This window comes from Camelus ferus, chromosome 3, assembly GCF_009834535.1.
Source record: "Camelus ferus isolate YT-003-E chromosome 3, BCGSAC_Cfer_1.0, whole genome shotgun sequence".
Lineage (NCBI taxonomy): Eukaryota > Metazoa > Chordata > Mammalia > Artiodactyla > Camelidae > Camelus > Camelus ferus.
Window position 1 is genome coordinate 17275960 of NC_045698.1, and position 21336 is coordinate 17297295.

Below are 21336 nucleotides of genomic sequence, written 5' to 3' on the forward strand. Positions count from 1 at the left end.
GGAAATTAAAATCACCAAAGGACAGAATTACGGAGCTAGAGGACAAATAGAAGGAAATACACTCAATTAAAAATTAATATATAATTGTGAGATTGGAAAAAAAGAAAAGACATGGCATGGATCAAAATGTCAATGGACTTGTCAAGGTAACCCCTGATCCTAGAAAGATATCGAGCAATGTCATCAAAATTTGCTGACAAAGTTATTTTGAACCTTGAATGTTCACTATAACTACCGTATTAATCAAGTAGGATAGCCCAACAAAGATAGTTTTAGACTCAGCAAATTTCTTTCCCTTTGGGCCTTTTAAAAGAACCTAATTAAGAATGTATTCCAGGAAAAGAAGGGGCTAAATCAAGATATAGGATTATATGAGATCTAGAGACCTATATATCCAAGTTACAAAAGTGAAAAAGAAATGCCTGGAATGGCAGATTTTCCCGAGATACAGAGATTAACCAGCTCATGCTGGAAGGGGGAGACTGAGGAATCTAGGTTTGCAACTCTGAACGTTGCCAAAATGAAGCTGAGTGCTGTAAGGGTTTCCCACTAACAAATTCTGAACAGCTGTACACACAGCACATCTAAAGCACAAACCCGTAACATCTTGGGAAATACAAATTTACTAAAGAGGATCTTTAATATTCAATAGTTGAAATCATTACATGGGAAATAAAATGTCTAGAGTTCTTCCTCTTAGACTTCTGCGAACCAGTGTATGCTCATTTATAAATTTTTGGACTGAAGATCAAACTTTTACGGGTAATGGCATAGCACTTTGATAACTGCATTTTGAAAATTATAGTTTTTTTTTTAATGACAGTTAAAAAATTCTTAGATATATTTAGTGCTTCAGTGAGAATGCTGCTGGGACAGAAAGACAGAGAGGAAGGCTGAGAATGGTGGATGTAAAGTAAATTTCATAATACGTTTAAATTTGCTAAGATAACCGATAGAGAAATTTTTAAAGTGTTATAAGTATATTGGGGGAGAATAGATTGAGGTGCTACTAAGGTCCATTTCCATGAATCATGAAAAGAATTCAAGAGGTATTATTTAAAAATATCTTAAAAATAACAAGAAGAAGATAATACTTAGAGAATTGCAGCTTAACCTAGATGAACTAAAAAGAGTAACACTTTAAAGTTGTTTTCGGTGATGATTAGAGCTATGGGTGAGGAGGAGGCTTATTTCCCACTTTAAAAATTATCTGTAAATTGAATACTTTGATGCAAATTATTTAAAAAATTGAACAGAAAATTGTCCTGATAATATGAGAGATTATCAGGTCACGGTAAAAAGTTTCTGTATCATGGATCTTTTAACAGAGAGAGAGAGAACAAAAGAAAAAAAAATGTTTTTTTGTTTCATTAATTTTACTGTCACATAGATTTCACTGAGCATTGTCTCTGGGAATTTGCTCTCCCACTTTTTATTTTTAGCTTGAACTTTTTTTTTTTTTTTTTTGAGATTGCTTGTATTTTTAGGCATATGCTTAGATTCTAAGGATCTGTCTGCTTTGAACTTGTCATTATAGCTCTGGTCAGGGATCCAAAATCATTTATCACTTCATTTCATTTCTTGGTTGCTGCAAAGATTATCTCTATCACCAAGTTTATCTCATTTGGATGAGAGTAAGCACTATCCATGTTAATTTTCAGTACTTTTTGAGGGTTAGCAAGGCAGTGATCATGCTCCACTGGTTCATATTATAATAAGCCCAAGTTATTTTATATATGAGACACACGCACAGGAGGTGAGTTGTGAATGTGTATATACATGCACGTATTTATTTTTCCCTGAAACACTAATGTAAATGTTTTCAAGGAGTTCCACACTCTCCAGAAAAGCAATGATTAAAATTGAGCTCATTCATCAAAATAGCAGAGATGTTGTTCTTCTGTTGAATAATTCAGCTAGCTATACTATAAAGATATGTATGTTGTAGACACACAGAGAACACACACATTCATGATCGTTTTGATTCTATGGCAGCTTTAGTTCTTAGTTCTTTCAACAGATATTTATTCAGTGCCCAAGATCCATAATTGGATAATCCTTTCTCTGGATTTAGGTTTATGCTCAGAAACCTATTTGGGGACAAGATTTACTGGGTCTATTTCGAAGTTTAAAAAGTGCTTTTCTATATTTTAAAGGTGTGAAAGGGCTATTCATTCATACTTTACAATTTATTTTCAAGACTAGTCTGTTGAGCACAAGTATCTTAGTTTGTCAAGCAAACTGAAGTTGCTTTAATTAAAAGCCTGCAAGGTGTTTACCATCTAGGGGAGCAGCAGGAGGGGATTCACAGAGGAGACAGGCTGTACTGCACACTGACAAAGGCACAGGAGCACCTGTCACCCATCGTACGTTTCCTGTTTCCTCAAAGACATCTATTTGCATGCTCCGTATTTTTTATCTTAGAGTTGATGAAGCTTTAATTATGTGGTGAGCTTTCCTATCAATTCCAATTTATAGTCGTTTTAAATTCATTCCCAGGTGTCACATTGAATCATCTGCTTCTCTTTTAATGTTTAGGGTAGATAAATATTTCTTCCTTCCTGGTGAGTAGGTTCTGAGTTTGGTTATCAACTTAAGCACAAAGGCATGAATGTGAGGAGGAGACGAGGAATTGCCATTTCTGTATCACCTGTGCAAAGTTATATTTAAAAATCTAAATGTAATTTTGCAAAGAGGACGCCCTAAAGACTGGGCAAAAGATAAGGCTACTTAAATAAGTGTACTTTGAGACTCTTATCAACAACCTCACATAAAGTTTCATTATTAAATATTTTAAACAATTTTGATGTATTTCTGTTTTGTTTGTTTTGTTTTGTTTTGGATTCAAACTAAATATTCTAGGTCACTTGTTCTACCAAAAATTTGATCAAAAGGACCTTTGTATTTGAATATTAAAAACACTGCAGATTTGTGTACTGGAATTAGAAATAATTGACAGCTCAAGGTAAGGCATATGATAGGCAAAGTAAGAGAGGTGACAGGGTGACGGTGACTTCCTCAGGAACAGCAAAACAGATGCCAGAAAACAAACGGAAGAGCAAGGAGGGTAAACACAGGTCTGGAAGCTTGGCAACAAATAGCTGCCATTTTGTTTTGTTGATAAAAAACAATAAGGCTCAAAGAGAGAGAATTTGACTTTTTTCCTTTTTTCCCTGCCCTTGTTTCTGTTTTCACATTTACATTAAGAACTCTCAACTTTTACAGAGTTGTTATAAAAAAAAAGCACCACATTCGTGAATCAACAAAATAATTTAACATTAGTTTTTTTATTTGCTTTGTGTATAATCTTATTGTAAAATCTCTACGCGGTATAATAATCTCAAACAATACTTGCTTTAAGAAAAATGACACAATTATGCACGTTTATAAACCATTCCATTGTATAATGTTTAAAAGACATTTTTTAATGAGCTTAACAGGAAGAAATTAAAAACAAGATAAAGCTCCTCAGAGGGAACTGCAGAGTAGTTAAGGAAATTATGCAATGCTAAGTGGGCATTTAGGAGAAAGAGGAGGAGAGCTGAAAGTCACACCAGAGACTGACAAAGGATTGAGGCTTTGAAATTGAAGACTCTCACCAAAGGAAAGGCGGAAACCTAAATCTGTTAGCACTGGAGACATGATCACCAACTTAGCTTTGGGCATTTAAGTTAAATTAGAGCAAAACAAGATGCTGCAAGATGTCTGTTTCCTATTCATGTCGCTGAAGAAAGCAGCAAAACGAAGCTGTTAGTGAAGTTGCCATTGAGTCCCAGAGACTGGGGAATCCATCTTGATCCATTTCTTTGAAATTGTCTCCAAGTTAATTGGCATCAATAGATACAGCAATGTGTAGGGACATAAAAGGTGTATAGAATTGGGGGAAGCTAGGATAACCTGGAACGACTCATTCATAAACATATTACATTGTATCAGGTACTCAGTCTCTTTGCAATGTGTCTCGACTGAAATTGTAGGCTTACTAAAAACTCTGTAACAGCGACTTAACTGAGTCTAAACATATTTGCACAGCCACACTTGTCCCTATTTATTTATATCAATACGTACTCAGGGGTATTTTTCCAAGTGTGTTCTAGAGGATGCCACAGTACAGAGGGACTCTGACTCCCATTATGAAAAATGCTAAGTAGTTTAGTCTAAGGCAACTTTCCACAGGAAGGACTGGAGAGCTCCAAGGGGATTTCTGTACAATTTCCACACACGCGTATTTCTCTTAGAGAATAATGTATATCATCACACTTGGAAATTGCACACTTCCTAGTTATGTTACTCTAAACAGTTCACCTCGCTGAGATCACACGTGTCCGTTTCCACTTGCATGTCATGTGTGTACCTCAGATCAACATGTTCACTATTAGGTATTTAAAACCCACTAGCTTTCTGCAGGCATCTTAATTCAAAATGTTTAAATCAACCGAAATCCCTGTCTCTCTCTTCAAACAGGCTCTTCGGGTAGAAAACTAGAAAGTATCTTTTGCTCTCCTTTCTCCCTCAAACCTTTTATCGACCTAATTACTGAGCCCTGCGGATTACGCACTTAAATAGATCTCAGATCCCGCCTCTCCTCAGATGTAGCTCAGGCTCCTATTGACTCTTGAGCATCCGACTCAAGCAGTGTGCAGCGTCGCTGCAGGAATAATTACATAAAATGAAGAACTGTGCCTGGCACTCTCCTAAAGAATGCCCCTTAGATAATGTACGTGACTTTTTATTTTTGTATCCCATCCTTTTCAGGATGCTGATTCTGTTACATTTCCATTCTTATCTCTCACAGCCCCTGCTTCAAACCTTGGGATCCAGCCGCACCAAATCACCACATGTCCCCAAATGCCACCTGTGTTCATCCTGTCCTCCCTGACAAAAACGCTCTCCCCCTCAGTGCCCCTCCTCCTGCCTGGAAAACGTGTACAGAATTTTCTCTTTCCTGATCCCCTGATATCTAAAGAGTTCATCATTTTATGATTTGGACTTCAATTGACAATGATAGGATGAATGTTATTGTATCATTCTACATATGTATGTGTATATATATTCATATATGTGCATATATACTTAGATTTATGCAACCTATGGTACAGCCTATATCTACACAAAAGCAAGTAAAAGAGTGAAGGAGACTGTGTGAGAGAAACTACAGTGTCATAAATAAAGGTGTGTGTATGTGTGTTTGTGAGAGAGAGAGGGACTGTGTCTAACTTTCAAAATGCAAACCATTTATGGATGCATTCTGTCTCTTTATTTCTCCCTATAGGATAATTAGTTTATTATTTCCTATCATACTTCTTGTCACAGAGCGGGGCTTCAATCAGTATTTAATAAAACAATGTATGCTTTAATAACAATCATTTTTGTAATTCTTACAAACTCTAGGTACTGGAGCCATAGGGGGAAATCCTATAAATATTTGAGGATATTTTGGTGGTCATGGTACAAATCGAGCTATATCTAACCTATATAAATTGTAGAACAGTGCTTTTGAATAGAAGAATATTCATTTTTTTTCTAGATAATAAAATAGGGGAAAAGAGGCATTTTTAATTTCATTCTCCTCTTTCTCTGGCTAAAGCATCTTCCTTGGGACAAATCTGCCTGTTGCTCTACTTAAAATGTGCTTGATAATTTTAAAATATGCAGATCAGCCCGGGGCCTACATTACCTTCGAATCCCCAGTAGAGGAGAGGTTGACTCTATTTACAAAGCGAAAATCAGCGCTTATTAAATCAAACCTCCCTTGCACCAGCCAGGGATCATGGTAGTCTCATAACTCACTGCAAGCACGTGTCTTAAATCCCTATGCATATCATACCGACACTTCCTTGAAAGACCTTGTCTCATGCAACTTGTTTATTTATCCTCCAAGCAGTGAGGATCTTAGCAAAGCAGTCACTCCTGTTCGGTCCTTAGGTATCGCAAAAGCACTAACAAATAAAGGCTTGATTTTCCTGGGTTTGTATCAAAATGCATGGACATTTTAAGAATTCAGTATGTTCTACCTGAAGTTATACCCACATATAGGTACTGAATCAGTGAATTAACTAAAGATAAGATGCACCAGGAAAGATAAAGGAAGTCTCTGATATACCAATTTCTTTCTTGGTATAGTGGTTAGAAAGGTTCCTGAGTTATTGCACCTGGGCGCTCACCTAGCTGTTACTTCTTTTCCAGCTGTAGAACCGTGGGCAAGTGACTTAAGTTTCATATTTCCATTTTCTTTTGACTAATGAAACGGGTAAATAAATTTATTATGTTTATAATTATACAGATATGAAAGTTAAATGAGTTAATTTGTATTACGTTTTATAGTGTTTAGTACATGCTGCAACACTGTGCCTGTTAGTATTATTTTTATACTGCTGTTTTATTTTATTTAAATGTAGGTAAACCAGACAATCCATATTTATGTAATTAAATGAGCTAAAGTCAGTAGCCAATAAAGGTCACACAATTAAAACGGACAAATATCGATATGAAATCTCTTCTAGGCTCTGAGTGGTTCTGGAATTGCATACTATTGCATCTGAACTGGCTGTATGTGTATATAATCTTTGAATAAAATCTGATGGTAAATACAAACTGTTGGCTTCAAAATAGTCAGGAAATTAGAGTCTCATTAAGTTTACCCGTACACCCACATGTCCCATCACCTATAACTTATCTTAAAAAAAAAAAAAACCTTTCCTATAAGTGAGAAATTGTGTTAATTTTCAGAACTAATGATCAAATGGTAAATTACTGATTTTTATTACTATTCTCAATAATTCAAGACACAAATATACGAGGTGGCAATAAATTCACTGTTTTGCGTGCACTTGGGATAGATCTATAAGCTTGCATAATAAATATATCAAATTCTCATAAATTTGGCATTGATTACCTATTTGCCTAATACTCTGAAACCTAAGAGGTCAAAGACAAATAAGCACAAATAAGACCATTACTCGAGCATATTATATTTTGTGTGCAGTTTGTAACTTTTACCTCTTCATAAACTCTCAGCTCAGCTATTACATAAATGTGCTTACCACTGGCTCCTGACTCCCACTGGTCCGTCTGAGCTCGTGCAGACACATCTGTGACTCGGTGCTGAGCAGACCAGGGGCACGGTTCTGCGAGCCCTGGGTTTCTCTGCAGCCCATGCCCACCGCTAAGTAAAGTGAGAAATAACCTATTCTCTCTTTTCTTCCTTGTAACGCAACGTGTGGAAAAGCAGCTACATATGAGTAAGGAGCTGTGGTCTTCTTAAACTATGTTCTAGAATTGGTTCTTTTGTGGGCTGGAATTTTTGCCTGATCTCAGATGCTTATTTTCCTTCCTTCTTCTTGAGTCCTAGTGAAATACTGTCCCATCCAAATACCAGAGCCAAGTCGAAGGCACCAGCTGGTTGGCTGGAACCCTGACCATCTGCATAATGGCTTTTTCTCAAGGCCTGGACCTTCCTTGCTGCTGCCCATCCCTTCCTGTCTGATGTCTAATTTTCCTTTTGTCTTTCTTTCTTTTTTTGGAATGGATTTGAGAGTCTTATTCTACAACATTCTCTGTTGCATTAAGGCAAAGATGCCGGGAGTATCTGCTGATCAGCTATCCCTAAATCGCTGACTCTGGTCTTAGATGAAAATCAGTCTCATACTATTTTCCCAGAGATGCTTTTAAAACAAAGGCCACGTGGGCACAAATCCCATTGTCCTGGGTGTTTATGCCAAGCCGGACAATAATCAGGTTCCAGCAGTTTAATTTTTTCACAGATCTTTTCCATGAGCCTATTTTGTTCTTCTGATTTTAGGGAAAGAAGGAAGTACATGGGGTAAAAGAAACTGAAACTTTCAGGCATGAATACCCGGGGGTTAGATTTTAGGTGGGGGAGTATAATGCTTGTCTATGTCAGCACAATGAAACACAGTAACATTCAAGGACCACAGAGCGCTTGAGTGCTCGCAGAGCAGGAACATTTGGTCTGGAGGCCTCACTTGTGGCAGTGTTCATTTGTTCATACAAGGGAAGTACATTCATTTTGTAGTGGTCGCTGAGGTTATAGGTCTTTCCAGGCTTAAGGCACTTTTATTTAATCTTGGGTTGGCCATGAATGAATGGCAGCATAGCATCAGAGCAAGAAAAACAGTAAGATTAGAAACATTGGACATAATACTTGAGAAGGAAGAAGGAAGGCGAGGAAAGTCCATATATATGGAGAACTTTTGTATGTCACAGTTACTGTATTTTATATATGCCACTTATTTCTTAATTCTAACACTAAATGCAGGAACTGAGATCTAGAGAAGTTGCCTCCTTTTATGCATTTTCAACTTTTGAAATTATTCAGGCCTCCTCAGAGGAGCTCCCCTATCATCCTTCCTAAAACCCCACCCTGCCATCTTCTAGTCCTTTATCCTGTGTCCTTCATGTATATGCTCCACAGTCAGACATCATCTGTGCAGGGGACCATCACTTACATTTCTACACCGTCAACGAGCAGCTCAGGTCCTTGGTTGGCCACTGTAGCCCCAGTTCCTACTTAGAGCCTGGGGTAAAGGAGGCTCTCAAAAATTATCTGCTGAACACCCTTAATCCAGGATTTGTTTCCAACTATTACAACATATTCCTTTTCTATTTTATTTCCTTGTTCACTTCAGCTTCTTAAAGTGCAGGCATTATTTCTCTTATCCTCTTCCTGCCTTTTTTTAATTCCTCAGTTTACTACCCTTCAGCTTCTCGGAAATGATTTCTACTAAAACCAATCGAGAAAGATCATCCACTATTACCCCCCATTATGTAAATTCCAATAGCTGCTATTCAACACTCATTTCATCTGACTTCTTCAAAGCAATTGTCATTTTTGTCCTTTCTGTTCTTTGTTATTCTGGTTTTCTAAGCATTATCAAGTTACAAAAATAGACAGAAAATAGAAAATACAGAAAAGCAAACATTACAGTCATCTATTATTTCATCACTAATGATTATCCTCACCACCTCTTTGAAGCACATCCTTTACTGTTTGCTTTTTTATCTTCACAGAATTTTCCCTTTCATAAAGGGGTAATTTGGCTAACTTTCAAACTTCATGAATTCTCCTTCTTTTCCTAATCTTATGGCTTGTAGCAGTTTAAGAAAGGATTTAGATCAAGGGATACATCCTCCAAAATATCTTCCACTGTAAAGGATGCACTCAACCCCCCTCCCCCATGTTTGGAAAAGTTCTCCTTCTTCTGCACACCTGCTACATTCCGTACATCGGTCCTATCACACTCATCATTTCATACTGAAATATTCTCTCTCCTGCTAGACAGTAAGCCACTTGTATTCAGGAGTCAAGACTTCTTAATCTTCATGTGCTTAAATGCAAACACAGTGCCTATCACTGGAAGGTGAGCAACAGATTTTTTTTCTACACTAATTGTTTTAAAAATTAAATTAAATCACTTGAAAGAACCCAGGATTCTGAAATAATTTCAACAGTTTTGGTAGTGAAAATGCAATTTAGTATCTGAAGCAAAAGAACCTAAAATATTTTTGGAACTCAGTTTTCAGGTGCAAAAACCTTCTAATCCATTGTCTCTCTTTTAGAATCACACTAAGGTACACATGTTCTATTAATGTTCATGTGTTTATATACCTCAAAAAACACAAGACCATAATGATCACTTAGATCAGGCACACAGTTATGAGTTTGCTCATTGCAATAATAATTCACCATCGTCAATGTTCCTGTGAGCGTTGGGCTCTCTGATCTAATCTCCCTCCAACCTCCTCGTCGTTTGGTATGATTCAACCATGCTGGTCTTCTTTTCTTGACATTCAACTTCCATTCAACACCGTTCAACTTCCAAACTTCCAACTCAGGGTTTCCCTCATGCTGTTACCTATGCTTGAAGGACTTTCCCATCTCTCTGTATGGCTGGGTCTATTCCATCTTGCAGTGTTTGGATGAAATATCACCTGTTCAGCAAGACCTTCCCTTATCCTCCCCCTTGGAACACTCATGTTCCTCTTTTTATCTAGAACTGAGCCAATACCTTATCTGTATAGTATTTTTTTCTTACGTATATTTTGCCTCCCCTGCTTTAATGAAAGATCATGGGGACAAAAAACGTGTAATTTTTTTTGCAATATTCATAATATCTTGATTTAAAAATAGTGTTTGGCACAATGCTGTTCTCAGATATTTTAGATAAATGAATTTCTGATTTCACTTGAACAGATCATCACATAATATCAAAGTTTCTCAGCCTGGCCATGGATGACATTTCAGGTCAGGTAATTCTTTGTCATGTGAATCACAGGGATGTTTAGAAGTGTTCTGAGCTTATACCCACTAGATGCCAGTAGTACCCACCAGTTGAGACAAACGGACATGTCTTAAGACATCGCTAAATGTCCTCTGGGGAACAGAACTGTCCCTGATCGAGAATGGCTGTTATGGATCCACACAATAAAATAAGCTAAACAATGAAGGAGGATATGTGGGTTTTCATCTGTCTGTGTCCCTTCCAAATGACTGAGATTTTTATCTTCCAGAGATGGACCATAGTGGGAAATGTTGAATTTGGATCAATCTGCATGAAAGTTTTAAGTTTTGACCCTACTTTTGGAACACTGAATAACAATAATAACAGAGCAGTACTTGCACAGATCAATATTATTGAGCACATAAATACACTAGTGCCAGCCACTGAGTTAAGTGCTTCATGTACCTCAAACTATTTAGTCTTACATCACTCCCTGGAGTATGGACTGCCATCCAGTCGTACGGAGTGGCACTGAAATGGTAGCTTTCCGTTAAGAGGTCAGTTTAATTGACCAAGGTGAAAAAGCTACTGAGTGAAGAAGACAGCATTGGGGCTCATGAGGATGCCTCCACAGTCTGCTCCTGAGCTGTCCCATATGGTGGCCACTAGCCAAGCCTCTAATTCTCATGCAGTTATTGACTGGAAATGTCATTAGTCCGACTTGAGCCTTGAAATAACTGGAAAATACTTGATGAAAGAGGATGTTTCAAAGAATTACGGGAAAGAAGAATGTAAAACATCTAAATAAATTTTATACTGACAATATGTTTAAAGGATAATATTGGGTTAAACTATGTGATTAAAATAAATGTCTCCTGCTTATTTTAATTTTTTAATATGGCTGATAGAAAATTTAAAATTACACCTGTAGCACATATTTTTGGTTTACATTTTGTTTCTACTAGGCAGCACTGGTTTGTTCTCTCTACTATTTCCACTCTGAACTTCCTTTACTTCTTCTCTATATTGGGCATAATAATAATAACAAAGAGTCTATAGAGGTTGGTTGTGAGTTTCAATAATGTGTTACACATGAAAGTCTTCATCAGCTGTGGAACTCTCTTCAAACCTTGGCTATTTATGAAATGATGAGAAATTAAAAACTAGGTTTTCTGCATGTTAGATGACTTAGACTATCAAGTAACATCTTAATTGCCAGGACTGAGTGTTCCCAACAGTAAGAAATGATTGCAAATATTCACAGCAGAAAAGATAATTGAGAAAATTAAAATCCATAAATTATGTTTCCATCTATAATTAAAAAATAACGAGACAAGATACAGGATGCTCTAAAATTTCTCTTAACGTATTGTGTTGCACATCTGGAGTTGGACATGGATTTCAAACCACCTCCGCCATTACTTGCAGTTTGGCCTCAACATCTATAACTCTCGTTTTCTCATTTGTAGAATGGAAATCATACTACGGACCTTGATGAGTTGTTGTGGTAAAATAAAGTAGGCCAATAAATAACTTGGTACAGGGTGGGATAAAAATGTCATTAAGAAATTTGTTTCCATTATTATTATCATTATTTTATTATTATTATTACTGTTATTATGTCAGGCTTGTGTAATGTACCTACCAGATCTCAACCACAAATTCTGTCTTAACAAAAGAAAGGAAAATAGGGAATGAGTTAATAAAGGTGTTATAATAGAAAAAAAATGATAGAAAGAATTTTCATCGGATATTATCATCATTTAAATCTAGATTTTCCCATTTAATTAGAGTCTATTAATTTGCTTATTGAATGCATAATTTTTAAATGGACTGTATTTTTTTGGTTTCATATTCTTTTTCATTATAGGTTACTACAAGATATTGAATGTAGTTCCCTGTGCTATACAGAAGAAACTTGTTGTATACCTATTTTATACATATTAGTTAGTATCTGCAAATCTCAAACTCCCAATTTATCCCTTTCCATCCCCTTTCTCCTCTGGTAACCATAAATTTGTTTCCTATGCCTGTTAGTTTGTTTCTGTCTTGTAAATAAGTTCATTCATAATTTTTTTTTTTATGTTCCACATATTAGTGATATCATGTGGTATTTTTCTCTCTCTTTCTGGCTTACTTCACTTAGAATGATGATCTCCAGGTCTATGCATGCTACTGCAAATGGCATTATTTTATATTTTTATGGTTGAGTAGTATTCCATTGTATAAATATACCACATCTTCTTTATCCAGTCATCTGTCAGTGGACATTTAGGTTGTTTCCATGTCTTGGCTATTGTATATAGTGCTGCTATGAACGTTGGGGTGAATGTACTTTTTGAATTAGAGTTTCCGCCAGATATACGTCCAGGAGTGAGATTGCTGAATCATATGGTAAGTCTATTTTTAGTTTTTTGAGGAATATCTATACTATTCTCCATAATGGCTGCACCAAACTACATTCCCACCAACAGTGTAGGAGAGTTCCCCTTTCTTCACACCCTCTCTAGCATTTATCGTTCAGTGAAATTTTTAATGATGACCATTCTGACTGGTGTGAGGTGATATCTCATTGTAGTTTTGATTTGCATTTCTCTGATAATTAGTGATATTGAGCATTTTTTCATGTGCCTGTTGGCCATTTGTATGTCTTCATTGGAGAATTGCTTGTTTAGGTCTTCTGCCTGTTTTTGGATTGGGCTGTTTTTGTTGTTGTTGCTGTTGTTGTTGTTACTAAGCTATATGAGCTGTTCATATATTTTAGAAATGAAGCCCTTGTCAAGGACTGTATTTTGGACACATGTGTATATATGCTCTTGAGAATTTAAACTGTAATAATCCTCTTAATGGTCATTTATTACTTATGAAATACATTGTTTCACAAATACTTTTGCTTATTGTGACTATGCAATTAGTTTTTGTTTCTTCTCCTGGATTTGCAGATTCATGCTAAGAGGTGGTCAGGAATACATATAAAATGTGAAATTTAAATTTTATTTCACTAGGCATGTCTTTAGCCCTGTTTTAATAGAACTATACAGATTTATTCTTGATTTACTTTTCCCAGACAATGCTAAAGGCAACATGAAGCTGAAACCTGATTATTTGAATACAGCATAAGCAAACACCCTTCTCTCTGGATTTTAGACCGAGCACCAAAATAACAATCCTGAAGGGCCTATACCTTAAATATCTGACAAAAAATCATCACAAATACATAAACTTATGATTAATCTGCTCAAGAGTATTTTCTCTGAATTTTATAATCTTTCCACACACATGATTTTAAACAATTCAATTAAAATCACACCCTATTAATAATCAAAGTTAGATTAAACTAGTATAAGAAAAGAAGTGAATGCTTTTAAAGAGTCACAATAATACAGTGAATTCTTAGACCATAATTCCTTCTGTGTAATAGTCTTTACCGGAAAGACATAAATATCATAAAAAAATTGCTTTTTACCTTTTAATACTTTATCACAAAGTTATTTAAGGCAGAAAACAAACTAAAATTGGGAGATCAATTTAGAAGTTAATATGCAGCAAATGTTAAAAATTAAAGACATAGATCATACTAAAGACTGTGTTTTATGCCACATTTCCTAACAACATGAAATTCCACTTTGAAATAAAGGCTCTTTTAGATTAGCAGGAAATTGGCTGGGTCTTGGCAGTAAGTTCATTGAGACCTAATACCATCCTCTCTAGCTGCATGTCTACTAAATTCATATTAAAAAAGGAGACTAAATAAATGTAATGTCATAAACTAATGATTCCTAATGACCTATTCTGAGAATGTGAAGGATTCATTCTAAAACACACAATAAATCTATAAACCAGGAATACAAAATGTTTTAGTATGATTGCCATTCCAACACAGATATTACATACAAGACCGACAGTGATATTAAATAGTAGTCTGACAGTCTGTAAGGTTCCCCCTATGTAGTTCTTTCTGGCCAAGTCCTTTATAATATGACAAATCAGATATTTTACTGAAAAATTTTACTCTTAAATTAGAATCCTCATTAAATTCTAAGCAGAAATAAGTAGAAATTTAGCTTAGTTAAAAAAAATTATTTCCTTTGCTAACTGAAAGAATTCTTAGATGACAATCCTAGGTGTAGCGTATATACCTATATGGAGAGGTTCTGTGGTCATAGATCCCTCTGTCGCTGAATGAACTATGTCTGAAATAGAAAAGTTTTCTCTTTTAACAACAGTGAATTCATCGGTCTTTATATCCCTTTTCCCCATTCTTGTAACACATTTTGATCTGTTTTAAATTAAATGAATGGCAATTGCTTTTTTCTCCATTTCTTTTTTTTTTCTTTTTTAACTCTAAAGCTTTTGCCCTGCAGAAAGACCATTAAAGGCAGCTTACTCTGGGGGAAACGCGGTGGATTGTCATTGACGTCTGTCAGCGTGATGTTCACCGTGGTGGTCCCCGACAAGCCTCCCATCTGGCCGCCCATGTCTTTGGCCTGGATTACTACTTGGTACTGCTCCCTGTTCTCTCGGTTCATGTTTGGTAAAGCGGTCCTGATGATACCTTGAAGAAGACGTAAAACCTTTATTATGCTCATTAAAAAATCTCCACTACTAATTGATTAAGCACAAATTGTATATCTAAAGTAGTGATTTTTGAAAGACAAAATGTTTTTGATATTACTTTTTATAATCTAGAAATTGTAAAAATGATTTGATGTAAATATTTTACAATTTGTGCTGTTTTTCTATTTCCTAAAAAATATCATATGTACGGTCTAGGGACCTACATCCAGATGTAAAAATATAAAAGCAGATATATTTCCATTAGCTCCCTCAATCAACCAACTTTGAGTTCTTTAATCTTTCACTGGGCATCATTAGTCTTCTGGAGTATTCATGTTAGAGTTTTGTCATTATTGTCCCACTTTTTTTAACTTATAAAGATCATAAAGACTATTAATAAACACTGATTCATGATTCCTGACCTGTTTCAGGCTCCACAGAGAAATATGGCTGCCCTTGAAGTATGCTGTAAATGACTCTGGCGCTGTTCCCATAGGAAGGGTCATCGGCATCTGTAGCTGTGACTTGCACCACAGAAGTACCTGAAGTATCCAAATTCAGCTTAGTTCTGCACAGTACCAGAAGGAGGAGCAAAAGCACTGGTTTTCATGGAAGACTTGAATGATTTTTGGCTTTAATAATGACCTCTTACAGAAACATTTATGTATAATTTAGATGAAAATCATATATGTAGAGTTATTATAGGTAAACTTTGAATTCAGCAACTTATTTTATTTGGCCAATAGGTGTATTTTTATGCATGCTATAGATAATGCTACAGTGTATCTGATTATCATCAGTGCAGTCACTTTACAAACCCTCAGGTTTGATGTTTAAACTCATTTTCACATAATAGATTTGTTTCGTGTAAAGGGCATATCTAATCACAAAGGAGTAAGTAGGCTCTCCTTTCCCCTCTCCACTAATTAACTATAAAAATAATTAACATCTGCTCTAGAATACAATTTTATGAATAGATTAAATTCTAAATTTAGAAACAATCCAAGATGATCCCATGTCCCATGAACTATTAAAAGCTATTTAATAAAGTTCAAAATATATAAAAGGGCTTTATATTAAGGTGACTGCCAAAAGTCTTTGGGATTTAGTGAAGTAAATATTAAATAACAATCCCAGAACAATGCTTTTGAGAAACACAGTTGAAAATTTGCTATTATAACTGCTACAAGGGAGAAATGTATCAGAATTTTTTCGTCCGTTTATACTTCTCCCACTTTTGAGAAATGAATCTATTCTACTAAATCCAAATGCATATCTCTAAAAGTGTTATCACTGTTCTCAATGTTTAATTTTCCATGGTTCTCTATTTAACGAAAAAAATGAAAGCAGTCTTAACTTTCTTTGCCTGCAATTACAATTTCTATTTATTTACATTGAAAAGGGAATTCTATTTTCTCAAATGTTATACTTCTAGTTTCTTCATGCTTTCTTTTTTGCAGCTTCTGCAATCGAACTGTAATTCTGTATCAGTTTATAATTAGCTGTTGATTTCAACTGGTTTATTTGAATAAGAGATTTATATCAGCAGAGTTTTATATATAATGATTATAATGAAAGGATGTTTTAAAATATTTAATATGAAGTAATTAGAAAATCTAATTCATTTCATTGTTCATATTGTGTATATAATTCAGACAAACTCCTTTGGCAGATTATGATTAGATTGTATATATGACTCTATATAACATTTATGGTATTCTAAGTGTACTTATAATATATTTAGAGTCACAGTTTTACACAGCTGTGCTCCAAATCCATGTGACAATAATTTGTATTTCCATAGGTTTCTACTGAAGTTCAATGGTATATTTTGGGATTTCTGAAGAAAGTGTCTACTTACTGTATTGTAAAAATGTACAAATCCAAAGGAAGTGAAAAATGCATTAATCTTTTTTTCTGACTCATTTGTAATTCACAAAATGAAATATATACTCTGAGCAGGTAATCAAATTTCAATAAATGATTTCAATAATTGATCATATTTTAAACATTTCTTAATAATTATTTTTTATACATTTTGAATACAGTCATAAACGTTGTAAGTGAACTTACCTACGACAGACATTTCCGGAACACTTGCTGTATAAATTTCCTCTGGGAACGTTGGTTCATTGTCATTGATATCGTGGATTTTGATCACAAATTCAGACTCTGGTTCTACTGGCCTCAAAGTTCTTCTGTTAATAGCTTGTGCACGTAGGGTATAAAAGGCCTTTTCTTCCCTATCAATTCTTCTTGTGGCATGAATGTCACCTGTTTTTTCATCAATAATAAAAAGAGTACCAGCTCCATCTCCAGATAAAATATATTTGAGGGATCCATCTCCTTTATCTTGGTCTGAATGAAGCTAGGGGAAATAAAAAAGCATGTCCATGATAACGTCTAAAGGTACACAATGCGGAAGGAACTCAAAGAAGGTCTCCCAAGACCCATCATTGAATAATGGGGTCAGTTATCTTAGTTCTTGAAATGACAGCTCAGTAAGGATGATCCTGCTCGTCCATGTACTTTAAACAATAGGCCTAGCTTTTTACCAGTGTGACTTTTATTCTAAATAGAAAAAAAGTAATAAAATAAACCAACACAGCTCTTTGCTTTGCTTTGCTTGGTGAATAAGCATTTCCGTAAGCAAACAGCTCCTGACAAAGATATAAGTCATCAGTCTTGATATTGGATGTAAACATCGCTTCTCTCATCTCTTTCTGTGAGTGGAAGATTCTTTTACTCTCATATTATGCATTTATCTCTCCTATAAACTTATCCTCGGCTGTGTTTCTGGAATATGTGAGATCCTAAGAACTGTAAGACAAGCAAAGTTGTGTGAGACATGGCCTCTATGTCAGAAGCCCAATCAATCATTCTTCGATTCATACATAAGACAGCAACTGCCCCACAGGTATTTGTGGGGCTCAGAACAAGAGAATGAATATGTCTATATAATGCCTGTCTATATATTTTAAAGATATAAATCAGTTAAACTATAAATATAATATGCTCTATCTAGCCTCCTACCTTGTCAAACTGATCTTGTTAACAATTGTAAATGACAAGTTCTGTGAAGACACAAGACAACGCAGGGCAAGCCTGTCTCCCGCCTCCTTGCCTGTGCCCACAACACGAATCTTCCAGCATCAAACCGTAACGTCAGAGAGCTTTGCATACATTCGTGTGGACATCTCAGCCTAGTGCACACCCCATGCCAGTGCTAATGCTTGTCCAGGAGCCCATGTGTCATAGGCAAATGCCATCTACAGTCGCCCCATGGTATCTGCAGGCATTTGTTCCAGGACCCTGAGGAATACCACAACCCGAGGATGCTTGATTCTCTTACATAAAATGGCGTTGGGCGGGCGGCCCCCAGTATCCATGAGTTCAGCACCTGTGGATTCATCCAGCCCTGGATTGTGCACTATACTTACCATCTGAGGCTGCATCTGCAGATGCGGAGCCCACAGATATGGAGGGCTGACGGTATATCATTTTTTAACAGATGCCCACTTGGCCAGCCCTCAGGATTAGGGGTGCATGCAACAATGGTGAATCTGGCCTTTTGGAGACTGACCTGGAGAAGAGATTCTCCAGGCCCTAGAAGCAAGTTCAAGGATGTTCGGACAGGAAATAATGGGTCCCCAGGTACTCTGAGGATGGTCTGGAAAGGGATGTGTGGGTTCCAGATGAGAATGTCCCCTGCCTGTCATGGAATTCTTACCTTGAAGGGAGAGGCTTAGCCATAGGAAGGACAGAGCATGGATTTGTAAAACACAAGGATTGTAAGTTCTTCTCTAATTGTACCTACTACCTAACTAATAAATATTTTTTTATACTAGGATCACAGTTTGATTATTTGCATTAAGAGATTATGCTTTTAAGTTTTTGGGTTTTTTTTTTGTCTAATAAGAACTATAAAAATAATGTGTAGATCTTCTAAGTTTTGATGAAACATATATTATAACTTAGACATCATCATTATGTCTTCCTTTTTTATTGAAGTATAGATACGTCTTTTTAAACTTCTTCTCCATTATAGGTTATTACAAAATTGAATATAATTCCCTGTGCTGTATAGAAAATTCTTGTGGTTTTTTCTATTTTGTATACAGTAGTGTGTATCTTTTAATCCCACACTCCTAATTTATCCCTCCCCACCTTTTGCCTTTGGTAACCATAAATCTGTTTTCTATGTCTGTGAGCCTGTTTCTGTTTTGTAAATAAATTCATTTGTAACATGCTGTCTTTTTAATATCACATAAAATTTAGTCTTAATTAGAATAGGAACACTGATCTGTAACCTAGACAAATAAAAATTGAAGAAAAAAATCCTTCAATTATGCAAAAATTATAGACTTAGACATTTATCTAAGTATGTTTGATTTTTGCTCTTTAGATTACTTAAATTAACAAAAATTTTCATCTAATTGCCTGTAGAAATATCACAGGGATTGCATTCTCTTTAAAGTAAAATTATGTTTCTTTACTTGAGAATTTTATTTTATTTTTTTAAATGGAAGTATTGGGAATTGAACCCAGGACCTTGTGCATGGTAAGCATGTGCTCTACCAATGATCTATACCCATTTCCCTCCCCCATGAAAATTTATTTTTCTTCATAGGAGCTTATGTCAATGAATTTGGCTGTGAAAACAGTTTTATGTGGACATCAAAACTGTTTACATTAAATAAATATTTTAAACACACACACCCTAGTATATTATACTACTGGCTACTGCTGGTATACAAAAACAGTCTATTTTTTGTTAATGGTTTTTAGTAATTAGAATTTAGCCATCAAATTTGGATCAAACTCCATTTTTCTGATTTCTGGACAAATAACTCATTATGACAGATATAACAGAAAAAGAAAACCCCAAATAAATGTGTACCTTGGAGAAAAAGATATATAAGTCAGGTAACAAATAGTTTTTACCGGACTTTTAGCTACTCATAAACAACAAAGTAAGACTGAGAAACAAGAAATAAATGCTTTTTAACTAAAACCCTCTCAGAAGTAACATACGACTGTGTTGTCCAGGGAACCACTCTGAAAAAGTCACAAGACTGAAGCTTTTTAGTAATTGAAAATGCACATAACTTTCCAATTATATGCATGTGCAATCCAGTGGCAATTTTCCAAATGACAGACATAAGCATTGCATATTTCCTGTTCTGTCCGGGAATCAAAATAATTCAAGAAAAGATTATTGATATCAATCATCTGATCAGATAGTTTGGTGAATTGTCAGACAGTTATGCTGTTTATTGTCTATTCATTCAACAATTTAATTGAGGAATGTTTATTTATTCTCATAAGAATCAGGTAGTTCTAAAAGTAAATCAATTCCATTCCAGTGCTATGGGAGATTCAAACACACTGTGTAGTGGAAATTCACACGATAGCACCTACACTAGCCCACAGGAATGAGTGGGATTCCTTCAGTATATCATCGGAACTTCCTGATAAAGGATGAGTGGAAGTTGAAACCTGGGAAAGTTTTTGCATTTTACAAATTTTACAACTCATGAAGAACACTGGATGAATATAGAACATAGATTCAGACTGGAGACAGATATAAGGCAAAATGAGAATCATTAAGACGAGTTCTGCTTTTCTAATCAGTTCGACATGCAAAAAAGTTGCCAGTATGAGGTTTTAATTTTCATAAAGCTCAGTTTTGGAATATGAATCACAGCAGGATTTTTACCTCCACTGATACTACAGAGAGTGAAAATTAAATCTTGTAATTGGACCGCATACTGTGGGAGCTTCCGCTGGATTAGAAAATTGAACATGATAGTAAAGGATTCAAAGAGATGAGGTTTGGAAGATGGACTGTGGCTTTGTGAGTCAGAAATGAAAGGCTTTCTACCTTCTCATAATTAAGAGACATAAATTAGACCTATGGATTTATGTGCTGGTTTTAAGAAACCAAACTTATAATTAATAATTTTTTCTTGAACCATTAGAGCTTGCATAAAAGAAAAGTACGTTCTTCTCTCGCAGAGGGAGACAACAGAACACTGATGCTAGAATAAAAGGACAAAAATGACCATATGTAGGGACTTGATATTAGTTGAAGTTTATCAAAATATTATTAAAATAAACATATTTGAGAACTGGACAAGTAAAAAGACTACAACAGATACTGTAAGGCAGAGAGACGCATTTCTAGATATCTTGACCTGGGGAACTGCTTTCTCCAGCTAGATGGACATGGTGAGAGCCAAGAAAACTAACAGGCATGATGACATTGATGATTTCCTGTAAGCTACAGAAAGATGCCAATGGACAAAGTTCTTTAATTATAGTCTTGTACCTAAGCTCCTCCTCTTCTGTTGAAGTTTCTCTTTCTTGTTTTATTTCTTCTTTCCCATACTCTTCCCACCTTACCCTGGTATTGTCTCTCTCCCTCACCTCTTGTGTGTTAAGAGTTTAATTTTACATCCTAACTCATCTACTACGTAATGATCAGACAGGCTTAGTCCTTACGTCTGTAGCTGTCATCACATTGCTCTCCCCTTTC

At 35.6% G+C, this 21336-nt stretch overlaps 1 protein-coding gene across 1 annotated transcript in view; it reads right to left on the reverse strand.

Annotated features, from left to right (window-relative positions):
• LOC102506546 (cadherin-10) overlaps positions 1 to 21336 on the reverse strand; it is a 160928-nt gene that overhangs the window by 30378 nt on the left and 109214 nt on the right. The window contains exons 3-5 of the mRNA XM_014557540.2: positions 16872 to 17166; positions 15221 to 15340; positions 14629 to 14796 (exon numbers count right to left, since the gene is read on the reverse strand). Coding sequence (XP_014413026.2) covers positions 14629 to 14796; positions 15221 to 15340; positions 16872 to 17166 — 583 coding nt within the window. The remainder of the gene's footprint in view (positions 1 to 14628; positions 14797 to 15220; positions 15341 to 16871; positions 17167 to 21336) is intronic.